Genomic DNA, 13042 nt, shown 5'->3' with positions numbered 1-13042 from the left:
TCTCTACTAAAAACACAAAAAATTAGCCGGGTGTGGTGGCGGGCGCCTGTAGTCCCAGCTACTCGGGAGGCTGAGGCAGCAGAATGGCGTGAACCCGGGAGGCGGTGGTTGCCAACATCGCGCCACTGCACTCCAGCCTGGACGACAGAGAGAGACTCCGTCTCAAAAAAACAAAACAAAACAAAAAACCCCCATAAAACCCGTAGTATATGGGCTGGCACAAGTGCTCATTAAACAGATGCTTATTAGAACTCTTAACTAAAACATAACCAGGACCTGGGTATAAACTACGAATCCCAGAAAGGTTGGGCACCCCAGAGCGATGTGTCTTTCTGGAGGACTCGCAGTTTCGCAGGGCCAAGGCCCTTGTCCCAGGGCAGGTTAAGAGAAGAGGGCACGGAGAGGCGGTAATGCCTCCACCCCCGGCCTTCGGAAGCATGCTGGCCGGTCTTTAAATTCTCCACTGTCAGGGTCTGAGTCTTTCTGTCCACTCCGACTCCATCTGCTCCCAATTCTCAAACTCGGAGGCGCCTCTTTTCTTGACAAAAATCCTGCAATGTAGTAGCACGCTTAGTTTTCCTAAAGCGTATCATGTCCCCTTGGCCACACACCGCCGGTGACGAATGTGACGCCCACAGCCCGCAAAACGCCCATCCGGCGGAACCGAAATCTAGCCCAACCAAACAACCAAGAACAAAATCGCCCCGTGCCGCCCCCAAACGCCTACTGTAAGAGTAACTTCCGGAGGCACAGAAGAAAGGGCGCAGCGAGGGCGAAAAGGTGGAGAAGAGTTTTAGCTGGCTAGGACAGTGCCGCCTGAAATTCTCAGCTTGCCAAGATTTAAACATAGATTAATGTGGCATAATCCCGCATCTCCAAAGTCCAAGGTCCATACGACCGTCCATAGCCCCTCTCGAGGCAGTGGTCGAGTCCCAGCTGGTGATTGTTTTTCAGGCATCTACGGTAGCCACCTCAATCTTCTAGCGCTCAAGCGCGCGCACAGACGTGAACGCCGCCGAGGGGGTTGTCGGCGAGGTGGAGGGGGTGGTGGCGATGCTTAAGTGTCTACGCATGCGTACTGCGACACACGCAGGCGTAGTACGGTCCCCCGGGCGACGGCGGCGGCGGCTCCTCTGGGTGTTCGGCTCCCTCCCACCTAGACCGGCCCCGGCCCGACTCGCCCTCAGAAACTCACTGTTTGGGGCTGCGGACTTTCTCGTCGTGCCCCACAAAAGTAAAGCTTGGGGACCTGGGGGGAGCCGGAAGTATCGCCTCGAGATCCCCAAATACTATCGGGGAAACGGAAGTGGCCGTCCGTGGCAGGTTTGGGGGAGACCGGAAGTGACGGTCCGTGGGGAAGTCGGGGGCGGAGCCGCGGGGTAGTGGGGGTGTGTGTGTGTTTGTGTGTTTGTGTTTGGCTGTGGGTTAGTTGTGCCGTTCTGCTGGAACACCGTGGGAAGCCAGTAGACGCGGGCAGTCAGCTATCAGGTCGGTGGCCCCGTGAGTGCCGTTTCGGGTTTAGTGAGTTAGGAGAGTTCGATGGGCGTGGCGCGCGTGCGCGAAACCACTTTCCCCGCAGAGTGTGGCGCGACCACCGCTTTCGCGTAGTCCCAGGATTTTCCGAGCCCTGGGGTGCTTGTCCTGCCGTGACCGGTGATGACACTAGTCTCTGGTCTTGTGCTTCCTTCCTAATCTGACTGGCTCCACGCTTATTGTGATTGGCATCGTGGAGCCCCTCCCACCTCTCGTCCTCCAGCTCCCTATGCCGTCGATCTCCTGCCCTTTGTGTTTCTCTCCCTGCGCCCCAGAATCAGAAGGGGGATGGGGACAGGTGTGAATGTGTGTGTTTGTGTAGGAGAAACTTTTTAGTTATTGGGGCAGGGATTAACGCTAGGGAGTCTTCCGGGTACACTCTGCTGGGCAACAGCGGGCCTCCCTTCCTTCGTTCTTGTTTAGAGACCTGTCGGCCATGGAGCGTAATGATAGTACCAGTTCCTCTGTGGAGGAGCCTGACAGCTTGGAGGTGCTGGTGAAGACGCTGGACTCTCAAACTCGGACCTTTATTGTGGGGGCCCAGGTGAGACACCGCAGTAGTTCTGGAAGACACCTTTAGGTTTTCCTCGTTTAGGCTCCTTAGCCTGAGAGATGAGCCTGATTTTCTGGTGATCAGATTTTCTTTCTTTCTTTCTTTTTTTTTTTTTTGAGATGGAGTCTCACTCTGTCTTCCAGGCTGGAGTGTAGTGGCTCCATCTTGGCTCACTGAAACTTCCACCTCCTGTGTTCAAGCGATTCTCCTACCTCAGCCTCCTGAGTAGCTGGGGTTACAGGTGTGTGCCACTATACCCAGCTAATTTTTGTATTTTTAGTAGAGACGGGATTTCACCATGTTGGCCAGGCTTGTCTCGAACTCCTTACCTCAGGTGATCTGCCCTCCTCTGCCTCCCAGAGTGCTGGGATTACAGGCGTGAGCCACCGTACCTGGCCGCAGATTTTCTTTTTACTGATCCCTTCGTATTCCAGTCGAGCGTTTTCCGATGTTTTGTGAGTGAGGCTGATTTTGTTCTGTCCTCCACATGGATAGAACTTAATGCAGAGGGAAATACAGAGGAAGGAAGATGTGTGTCATCATCACGGGTGGACCCCAACCCGAAGGGACAGACATGGCTCTGGCCTTTGGGAAGGGAAACAGCACGGGGACCCTAAGCAAGTGTGTGTTATTGATAGAAAGTAGTCAGGTTTATGCTGTGTTTTTAAAGGGTAGAAATCAGAACCTATAGTGGAGATAGGTTTTTGATAGACTGTTAAGTGAAATGACTAATTTTTGTGGCACATCTTGGGTCTCTTGGGCTTAAAGCCTTGGACACAGTTATCTATGTCTTTTTTTTTTTTTTTTTTTTTTTTTTCCTGAGAGGGAGTTTCGCTGTTGTTGCCCAAGCTGGAGTGCAGTGGCACGATCTCGGCCCATCGCAACCTCCGCTTCCCAGGTTCAAGTGATTCTCCTGCCTCAACCTGCCTAGTAACTGGGATTACAGGCATGTGCCACCACATCTAGCTAATTTTGTATTTTTAGTGGTGATAGGGTTGCTCCATGTTGGTCAGGCTGGTCTCAAACTCCTGACCTCAGGTAATATGCCTGCCTCGGCCTCCCAAAGTGCTGGGATTATAGGCATGAGCCACCACACCCGGCCCTAGCTATCTATGTCTTTATTTTTGTAATACTTGGAGACAAATTGTATGTGGGGTGGTCCATGGTTTTCTAAAACATGATATTACCTGGATATAGCAAAGCTATGTATAGACTTGTGATTAGTTGTGTATAAACACTCTGGTACTTCCCAAGAGTCAGTCTCTAGTTAGGAAAAATATTTCTCTTTTTGCTACTTTTTTTTTTTTTTTGAGATGGAATTTTGCTCTTGTTGCCCAGGATGGAGGGCTGGGGTGCAATCTCGGTTCAGTGCAACCTCTGCTTCCTGGGTTCAAGCGATTCTCCTGCCTAAGCCTTCCAAGTATCTGGGATTACAGATGCCCGCCACTGTGCCCGGCTAATTTTTGTATTTTTGGTAGAGACAGGGTTTTACCATGTTGGCCAGGCTGGTCTCGAACTCCTGACCTCAGGTGATCCACCTGCCTCAGCCTCCCAAAGTGCTGGGATTACAGGTGTGAGCCACTGTGCCGGGACCTTTTTTGCTACTTTCTTATCTTCTTCGTATTTCTCCATTGACCTGATTCCAGACCCCATCTTCTTTGCCACTTTTTAATCTTGGAAATCACGGGAGAGTCTGGTAAAGAAACTGGTATCATTTTGTGTTTGGAAAGGGGTCACTGGTGTTTCTAGACACATATTCTCTTGGGAATTCCCTTGGGAGCCAGACAGAGACTATAATGTCCAGGTGATTTTTTTTGTTTTTCATCCGTGTTATTTTTCCTGGATCTATAACCTGAGCTTCATTAAGTTTATTTATTTAATTTTTTGAGATGGAGTCCCTCTCTGTCGCCCAGGCTAGAGTGCAGTGATGCGATCTTGGCTTATTGCAACCTCCGCCTCCTGAGTTCAAGTGATTCTCTTGCCTCAGCCTCCCTAGTAGCTGGGATTACAGGCACCCACCACCACGCCTGGCTAGTTTTTTTGTATTTTTTAGTGAAAAAGGGATTTCACCGTGTTGGCCAGGCTGGTCTCAAACTCCTGACCTCACATGATCTGTCTGCCTTGGCCTCCCAAAGTGTTGGGATTACAGGTGTGAGCCACCGTGCCCAGCCAAGTTTATTGTCTGTATTTTGACAGCTGTTACTTTAGTTTAAGGGTTTGCACAGTAATTATCTCACAGTCAAGACTAATGGGTAGTGATTCTGGGGTGGTTTTTACCCCTCACCTCCACAAGTCAGTTGTCTGTCTGTGTTCTTCCTCTTTCTTCCATTCTTTCCATTCCTGTGTTCAGATGAATGTAAAAGAGTTTAAGGAGCACATTGCTGCCTCTGTCAGCATCCCATCTGAAAAACAACGGCTCATTTACCAGGGACGAGTTCTGCAAGATGATAAGAAGCTCCAGGAATACAGTAAGGGGACTGGGGAGGCAGTTCAGAGTTTGGGGCTGCTGTCTGGAGGGATGAACTGAAGCCATGGGTTTACCTGTTCATACTGTGTTTCAGTGTGTGTCTGTTTTTCTACAGATGTTGGGGGAAAGGTTATCCACCTGGTGGAACGGGCTCCTCCTCAGACTCAGCTCCCTTCTGGGGCATCTTCTGGGACGGGGTCTGCCTCAGCCACTCATGGTGGGGGACCCCCGCCTGGTACTCGGGGGCCTGGGGCCTCTGTTCATGACCGGAATGCCAACAGCTATGTCATGGTTGGAACCTTCAATCTTCCTGTAAGCTTATGTTCCACAGGGGAGGGCTTTTGCGGGTAGCTTTGGTTGTGGTAGCAACAGGGAATGAGATAGATGGTTCCATCTTTAGATTGGGTTCAGGGGGCCCTGTGGTGTGCTATTGGTCTCAGTCTTTAAGGAGAAAAGAGGGCAGGGCTCCAGGGAATGAATTGGAGGTGTGGAGGCCTTAGTGTTGGCTTCTCCCAGAACAACTTCCCTTACCCTTTCCCCAGAGTGACGGCTCTGCTGTGGATGTTCACATCAACATGGAACAGGCCCCGATTCAGGTATTGAGGGGCCTCCGAGGGTCAGGGAAGGGGATCTGGGAGAAGGAGGCTGGGAGGTGGGTTGGACCTGACTGAGAGATGGCTGGGACCTGATTTAGTAGGTGGTAGAACTCATGGCTTCATCTGTAACCTACCCTGATCAACCTTCTCTCATTGTAGAGTGAGCCCCGGGTACGGCTGGTGATGGCTCAACACATGATCAGGGATATACAGACCTTACTATCCCGGATGGAGGTAAGTGGGCAAGGTTGGCTAGGGTCTCTCCCCACCCTCCCTCTCCCTTTTCTCTCATCCTGGGGGTTGGGGTTTGACTGGCCATATCCACAGGGTTTGGCCTTCATAATCTAGTCTTCTCTGCAGTATTATTCTGGGCAGAAGAAGTATCTTTGTGAGCCTCTCTCATTTCTGCCAGTTCTCTTGGTGCCTGGTATCCGGGGAGTTTGTTTCAGACTTGTCTCATGGCATCTCTTTTCAATTAAAGGATTCCACACTCTTAACTTGTGGAGGCTGGGAAACCAACTTATGGAGGACAGGAAACCACAATCTCTACTCTTTGTTAGAAAGTTATTTACAAATATTACAGATGCTGTGGCCAGGCATGGTGGCTCCTGCCTGTAATCCCAGCACTTTGGGTGGCCATGGCAGGGGGATAACCTGTGGTCAGGAGTTCGAGACCAGCCTGGCCAACATGGTGAAACCCTGTCTCTACTAAAAGTACAAAAATTAGCTGAGCGTGGTGGCACACGTCTGTAGTCCTGGCTACTTGGAAGGCTGAGGCAAGAGAATCTCTTGAACCTGGGAGGCGGAGGTTGCAGTGAGCTGAGATTGTGTTACTAACACTCCAGCCTGGGCAACAGAGTGAGAGACTGTCTCAAAAAAAAAATTACAGATGCTTATTATGCATCTAATTTGTGTCAGTCTTATGCTAGTTGCTAGTGAGTTAGAGATACAGTTGCAGAGCCATGCCTTCAGGGAGTCTAGTTAGGATGCTTTCTCTGTCCAGTCTCCTGCAGAGTAATCCTCTGCAGCAGTCTTATCCTGCTTTTGGTATTCTGACTCTCCCGTACCTTCAGTGTCGAGGAGGACCCCAACCACAGCACAGTCAGCCACCCCCGCAGCCACCAGCTGTGACCCAGGAGCCAGTAGCCTTGAGCTCTCAAACATCAGAACCAGTTGAAAGTGAAGCATCTCCTCGGGAGCCCATGGAGGCAGAAGAAGTGGAGGAGCGGGCCCCAGCCCAGAACCCGGAGCTCACTCCTGGTCCAGCCCCAGCGGGCCCAACACCTGCCCCGGAAACAAACGCACCCAAGTGAGAGATGGAGGGAATCTTTAGGGGGTGGGAAATCCTAAGTGAAGTATGGGGAGAAGAAAATGAACCATGGCAAGGGAGGGAAAGGATTACTTGGAGGTCTTAGTTGAAGGTTACCATTGAGGGGCGAGGAGGGGCTCTCTTGGTATAGGTAAATGATGCTAGGACAGGCAGCTGAGAAGAACTGCTCTCCCTACGGCAAGAAATCCAAATGGTATCTCCTGAGCCTGATGAGAATTCTCTTCTCTGAGTTCATATAGGCTTGCTCTCTTTCTTAGAAATAGTCTCTCACCATTATAGGTGCAGGATTGTGGTGAAGAGGGTGGGAGCAGTTCATTTTCTTCTCCCCATCCTCATGGGTGGGAGTAAAGAATAGAAGCTTTGGCTGGGCACAGTGGCTCATGCCTGTAATCCCAGCACTTCGGGAGACCGAGGCGGGTAGATCACCTGAGGTCAGGAGTTTTGAGACCAGCCTGGCCAACATGGTGAAACCCTGTCTCTACTAAAAAATACAAAAATTAGCTGGGTGTGGTGGCAGGCGACTTAATCCCAGCTACTTGGGAGGCAGAGGCAGGAGAATCGTTTGAACCCAGGAGGCGGAGGTTGAAAATAGAAGCTCTGCTGGTCCAAAGAAGGATTGGGCCAGGGCTCTAGGAGACCCGGGAGAAGGAGGGCACATGTGGTCCCTGTTGACTGTGAGGTTGGGAATCTGAGGAAAGCTTTGGCTCACTGCCCCTTGGGTTTGTCCACAGCCATCCTTCCCCTGCGGAGTATGTGGAGGTGCTCCAAGAGCTGCAGCGGCTGGAGAGTCGCCTCCAGCCCTTCTTGCAGCGCTACTACGAGGTTCTGAGTGCTGCTGCCACCACGGACTATAATAACAATGTGAGCCCTTTGATGGCCCTGCCCTTTCTCCTTAGCCCCGGTACTCCCAAAACAGAACAGGCTGAAATACAGATAACTTTTTCCCTCCCTCGAAAAACATTGCAACAGGGCCGGGTGCAGTGGCTCATGCCTGTAATTCCAGCACTTTGGGAGGCCAAGGTGGGCGGATCACCTGAGGTCGGGAGTTTGAGACCAGCCTAGCCAACATGGTGAAACCCCATCTCTACTGAAAGTATAAAAATTAGCTGGATGTAGTGGTGCACACCTGTAATCCCAGCTACTCAGGAGGCTGAGACAGGAGAATCGCTTGAACTCGGGAAGAGGAGGTTGCGGTGTGCCAAGATTGCATTACTGCACTCTAGCCTGGGTGACAGAGCGAGACAAACAAAACCACACACACATTGCAACAAAACAATTTCCCTCTGAACCTGTAAGTGACTTTTTCCTCCCTTACGGAGAAGGTGATAATCTTTGCTGTAACCACTGTCCTTGTACCCTTTGTGCCTCTGAATGAATTTAGAAAGTTTAAAGGAGATCAGTATATGATGACTTGACTGATTCATTGTAGTGTTTTAATACAATGTTTCTCATGTGAATAAGATGTAATTTATTTGCAGAGATTTGGTCTGCATATAAACTTACAAGGATATAACTGAAAGTTTTGGAGGACGTGGTATTCTTAGAAGGCATTATTGCTTTCATTAGTGAGATGGACTCCAGCTTGATATTTTCTGCCCTTTTGTGTTTGGCTGGGGTGTGCAGCACGAGGGCCGGGAGGAGGATCAGCGGTTGATCAACTTGGTGGGGGAGAGCCTGCGACTGCTGGGCAACACCTTTGTTGCACTATCTGACCTGCGCTGCAATCTGGCCTGTGCGCCCCCACGACACCTGCATGTAGTCCGGCCTATGTCTCACTACACCACCCCCATGGTGCTCCAGCAGGCAGCCATTCCCATACAGGTGGGTTAGGGGGAGTCTGGCCTGAGGGAGAGTGAGGGGTGTTGATAGAGTGACCCAGGGTAGCTACTGGGCCTGAAGGAGGTTAGGAAAGGAGGAGACTTTGGAAACATGGTGATGGAGGCTGGAGATACTTTAGAGGTTTATCGTGAGGATTTCTTGGTTAGGCTTCTGTATTTTTCTCACTTCTGCCTGTCCATCTGTCTTTTTCAGATCAACGTGGGAACCACTGTGACCATGACAGGAAATGGGACTCGGCCCCCCCCAACTCCCAATGCGGAGGCACCTCCCCCTGGTCCTGGGCAGGCCTCGTCCGTGGCTCCGTCTTCTACTAATGTCGAGTCCTCAGCTGAGGGGGCTCCCCCTCCAGGTCCAGCTCCCCCGCCAGCCACCAGCCACCCGAGGGTCATCCGGATTTCCCACCAGAGCGTGGAACCCGTGGTCATGATGCACATGAACATTCAAGGTGAGTTAGGATCAGTTGCTGGCGAGAAGAGCAGAATCAGCATGATGAGGGAGGTTCGTGTTGAGGTGTGAGGAAACGGGGTGGGGAAGGGAGAGGCCCATGCTGGTGGTGGTAGCCTGGGGACCAGAGCAGAAGCTTTAGTAGATAGATATGGGGGACGGGTTGCTTTGTTTTTGGAGATGTGTTTGCATGGTGAAGGGAGCACCTTCTCCCTGTTTAGATGGAGGGAAAAGCAGGCTTTCTGATTGGGGGATTATAGGCCTGAAGTATGCCTGATCTCAGGAGGATATAGTTAGGCCTTGGCCGTATCTACCTCAGGGCCACTCTCTCTGTCTCCCTGCCCAGATTCTGGCACACAGCCTGGTGGTGTTCCGAGTGCTCCCACTGGCCCCCTGGGGCCCCCTGGTCATGGCCAAACCCTGGGTAAGAGTGAGGGCATCAGGGCAGGCTGAGCTCTGGGTAGAGAAGGGGAAGGGCTGAGTGGGTGGGTTGAAGGGGTCCAGGTTCAAGGTTACATCAGACCCGCCCCCCAGGCTCCACCCTCATCCAGCTGCCCTCCCTGCCCCCTGAGTTCATGCACGCCGTCGCCCACCAGATCACTCATCAGGCCATGGTGGCAGCTGTTGCCTCCGCGGCCGCAGGTAATGACCTGGAAGGGGAGGCTTGGGAGGTGGGGCACAGTCCATGGTGGCAGCTGGCTGGCAAGGGCCTGGCCCTCAGCCCTGTTGGGTCTCTCTCTTCTGCCACCCACAGGACAGCAGGTGCCAGGCTTCCCAACAGCTCCAACCCGGGTGGTGATTGCCCGGCCCACTCCTCCACAGGCTCGGCCTTCCCATCCTGGAGGGCCCCCAGTCTCTGGGACACTGGTGAGCAAGGGTTGGGGAGTTCTAGTGCGTAACAGTCTAGGGAGAGACTCCTGTGGTGGTGCATGGAAGGGCAGGTCTGAAGTCCTCCCTTGCTCTCTATCCAGCAGGGCGCCGGGCTGGGTACCAATGCCTCATTGGCCCAGATGGTGAGCGGCCTTGTGGGGCAACTTCTTATGCAGCCAGTCCTTGTGGGTGAGTTTTCATTCTTCCCCACTCAGACTTTAAATTCTTTTCCTAGTCTGTTTATTGGCACTTTCTAGTTCTTTCTGTATTTTCTTGGTTCCTACTTTCCTGGAATGGGGCCGCTATAGTGTCTTGTTTGTCTTCAGGTTTCAGCGTTTTTCTTTTTTTTGGGGGGGGATAGAGTCTCGCTCTGTCCACCAGGCTGGAGTGCAGTGGTACAATCTCGGCTCACTGCAAGCTCCGCTTCCTGGGTTCGAGTGATTCTCCTGCCTCAGCCTCCTGAGTAGCTGGGACTACAGGTGCGTGCCATCACATCCAGCTGATTTTTTATATTTTTAGTAGAGACGGGGTTTCACCATGTTGGCCAGGATGGTCCCGATCTCTTGACCTCATGATCCACCTGCCTCGGCCTCCCAAGGTGCTGGGATTACGTGCCTGGTCAGCTTTTTTCTTTTTTTTTAGGAGAGACAGTCCTGCTCTGTCACCCAGACTGGAGTGCAGTGGTGCAATCCAGTGAGTTATAGCTCACTGTAACCTTGAATTCCTGGGCTCAAATAGTTCTCCCACCTCAGCCTCCTGAGTAGCTAGCAGTACTAGCTTCTGGCTAGTAATTGTCTTTTTTTGTTTTTTTGGTAGAGATGGGGTTTTGCTATGTGGCCTAGATTCTGGGCTCAAGCAGTTCTCCTGCCTTGGCCTCCCAGAGTTGCTAGGATTACAGCTGAGAGCCACCATGCTCAGCCCAGCTTTTTTCTTTTGGTTTCTTACAGCTCAGGGGACTCCAGGAATGGCTCCACCACCAGCCCCTGCCACTGCTTCTGCCAGTGCTGGCACCACCAACACAGCTACCACAGCTGGCCCCGCCCCTGGGGGGCCTGCCCAGCCTCCACCCACCCCTCAACCCTCCACGGCTGATCTTCAGTTCTCTCAGCTTCTGGGGAACCTGCTAGGGCCTGCCGGACCAGGGGCTGGAGGGCCTGGTGTGGCTTCTCCCACCATCACCGTGGCGATGCCTGGTGTCCCTGCCTTTCTCCAGGGCATGACTGACTTTTTGCAGGTGAGTGGCTGGCTTGCCATTCACCTCACCCTTCCTGTCCCCCGGCCCAGCTAGGCAGTGGTACCTTCTTCCCATTATATAACCAGTGGGTAAGAGCCCCTAGTGACATGTTGGGGAAGGGGCCTTGGGAATTCATTGACTCTGAACCCTTCATTTTAAAGATGAAGAAAATGAGGTTTAGAAAGAAAGTGTAGTAATTAGTGTCACTGCTTTCTGATAACCTGTTCAGAGGAAGAGGTAGGTAGTTGTGCTGCCTGACTTTGTTAAATACCTACCATACTTCTGCTGTAAGCAGTGAAGATCAGAATGTAACTCCCCATCTTCCCAGGCCCACTGGTTTGTGCCCTCTTGATGCCATATTATTTCCCTATCTGCATTCTTACCTCAACCTTCTGTTCTTTGTTCCTTTTCTATTTGCCAGGCAACACAGACAGCCCCTCCACCACCCCCACCTCCTCCACCCCCACAGCCTGCCCCAGAGCAGCAGACCACGCCCCCACCGAGCTCCCCTTCTGGTGGGGCAGGGAGTCCTGGAGGCCTGGGTCTTGAGAGCCTATCACCGGAGTTTTTTACCTCAGTGGTGCAGGGTGTGCTGAGCTCCCTGCTGGGCTCCTTGGGGGCTCGGGCTGGCAGCAGTGAAAGTATTGCTGCCTTCATACAACGCCTCAGTGGATCCAGCAACATCTTTGAGCCTGGAGCTGATGGGGCCCTTGGTGAGCAAAAGGGGGTGCTTTGGCTTGCTCCAGGAAGGGGCAGCCAGAGGAAGGTAGATGGCCTTGGTTTAGGGGTGTTGCCAAGGTGGGATGAGGTTGGTACCTGGTTGTGGGTGGGCAAGCCAGGTGGTAAAGGTCGTTGCTAACATCTGCCCCTGTCCCCCAGGATTCTTTGGGGCCCTGCTCTCTCTTCTGTGCCAGAACTTCTCTATGGTGGACGTAGTGATGCTTCTTCATGGGCATTTTCAGCCACTACAACGGCTGCAACCCCAGCTGCGATCCTTCTTCCACCAACACTACCTGGGTGGTCAGGAGCCCACACCCAGTAACATCCGGGTAAATGAAGGCCAGGGTTCCCCGAGCTCTCCTCCTTTGCACATTTTATTCCTTATTTCTGACTGCTTCTCTGCCAGGTAAAGCTCCAATGGCCCCCACACAAGCCCTGGACTCGTTGGGGTCAAGGTGGAAGTCTTGGGAGGACTGAGGCTTTGAACTAAACCTGTTCTGTTTCCTCCGCAGATGGCAACCCACACATTGATCACGGGGCTAGAAGAGTATGTGCGGGAGAGTTTTGTGAGTAACCCTTCTCTGTTCCCCTCCTCTCCTGGGTCTGGTCGAGGCAGCTGCCTCCTCCGTTCCCAGTCTTACGATTCCTGTTTTTGTGTATCTTGTTTCTCAGTCCTTGGTGCAGGTTCAGCCAGGTGTGGACATCATCCGGACAAACCTGGAATTTCTCCAAGAGCAGTTTAATAGCATTGCTGCTCATGTGCTGCACTGCACAGGTCAGGGGCTGGCCAGGCGGGGGCGAGTGGGGCCTGTTGGATGTGCAGGGCTGCCGTGTGCCAGCATTCCCTCCTTGTGTTTTGCCCACAGATAGTGGATTTGGGGCCCGGTTGCTGGAGTTGTGTAACCAAGGCCTGTTTGAATGCCTGGCCCTGAACCTGCATTGCTTGGGGGGACAGCAGATGGAGCTGGCTGCTGTTATCAATGGCCGAATTGTAAGCACCACCTAGCCCCAGGTCCTTAGCCTTTTGTTTCCTGAGATTTCCATTCTCTGCAGTTTTCATTTTTCTTTTCTAAACTGACGTTTTGTACCCTGGATCTAATATATTAGGAAAGGTGGTTGAGGGTTTTATATTCTAAATCTGCTTTCTGCCCCTCAGCGTCGCATGTCTCGTGGGGTGAATCCCTCCTTGGTGAGCTGGCTGACCACCATGATGGGACTGAGGCTTCAGGTGGTACTGGAGCACATGCCTGTAGGCCCTGATGCCATTCTCAGATACGTTCGCAGGGTTGGTGATCCCCCCCAGGTAAGGGACCTGATGGGCGATGGGGTCAGGGTACTTGAAAGAACTGGAGAGATCTGCCAGGAAATATATTGTTTGTTTTTTTTTTCTGAGACGGAGTCTTGCTCTGTCGCCCGGGCTGGAGTGCAGTGGTGCGATCTCGGCTCACTGCAAGCT

The 13042-nt window shown here is 52.4% G+C and overlaps 2 protein-coding genes across 2 annotated transcripts in view; one reads left to right on the top strand and one right to left on the bottom strand.

Annotated features, from left to right (window-relative positions):
- Window positions 1-1331, bottom strand: part of APOM (apolipoprotein M) — a 20804-nt gene extending 19473 nt beyond the window's left edge. The window contains exon 1 of the mRNA XM_011944697.1: window positions 1196-1331. The gene's annotated coding sequence lies outside the window, so the exon portion shown is untranslated. The remainder of the gene's footprint in view (window positions 1-1195) is intronic.
- Window positions 1332-1560: 229 nt separating this feature from the next.
- The window catches only part of BAG6 (BCL2-associated athanogene 6), a 13740-nt gene continuing 2258 nt past the window's right edge, over window positions 1561-13042 (top strand). Inside the window, exons 1-20 of the mRNA XM_011944698.1 lie at window positions 1561-1653; window positions 1957-2077; window positions 4437-4554; window positions 4669-4865; window positions 5096-5149; window positions 5309-5383; window positions 6223-6458; window positions 7211-7340; window positions 8103-8300; window positions 8511-8763; window positions 9109-9186; window positions 9517-9629; window positions 9734-9821; window positions 10580-10866; window positions 11288-11579; window positions 11746-11915; window positions 12099-12152; window positions 12259-12361; window positions 12453-12577; window positions 12743-12889. Of these exons, the coding sequence (XP_011800088.1) occupies window positions 1970-2077; window positions 4437-4554; window positions 4669-4865; window positions 5096-5149; window positions 5309-5383; window positions 6223-6458; window positions 7211-7340; window positions 8103-8300; window positions 8511-8763; window positions 9109-9186; window positions 9517-9629; window positions 9734-9821; window positions 10580-10866; window positions 11288-11579; window positions 11746-11915; window positions 12099-12152; window positions 12259-12361; window positions 12453-12577; window positions 12743-12889 (2826 nt within the window). The 5' untranslated portion in view covers window positions 1561-1653; window positions 1957-1969. The remainder of the gene's footprint in view (window positions 1654-1956; window positions 2078-4436; window positions 4555-4668; window positions 4866-5095; window positions 5150-5308; window positions 5384-6222; window positions 6459-7210; window positions 7341-8102; window positions 8301-8510; window positions 8764-9108; window positions 9187-9516; window positions 9630-9733; window positions 9822-10579; window positions 10867-11287; window positions 11580-11745; window positions 11916-12098; window positions 12153-12258; window positions 12362-12452; window positions 12578-12742; window positions 12890-13042) is intronic.

Source organism: Colobus angolensis, unplaced genomic scaffold, assembly GCF_000951035.1.
Source record: "Colobus angolensis palliatus isolate OR3802 unplaced genomic scaffold, Cang.pa_1.0 Scaffold236, whole genome shotgun sequence".
In the NCBI taxonomy this organism is placed as follows: Eukaryota; Metazoa; Chordata; class Mammalia; order Primates; family Cercopithecidae; genus Colobus; species Colobus angolensis.
Note: the sequence above shows the minus strand (reverse complement) of the source record. Positions and strands in the feature narration are given on the sequence as shown.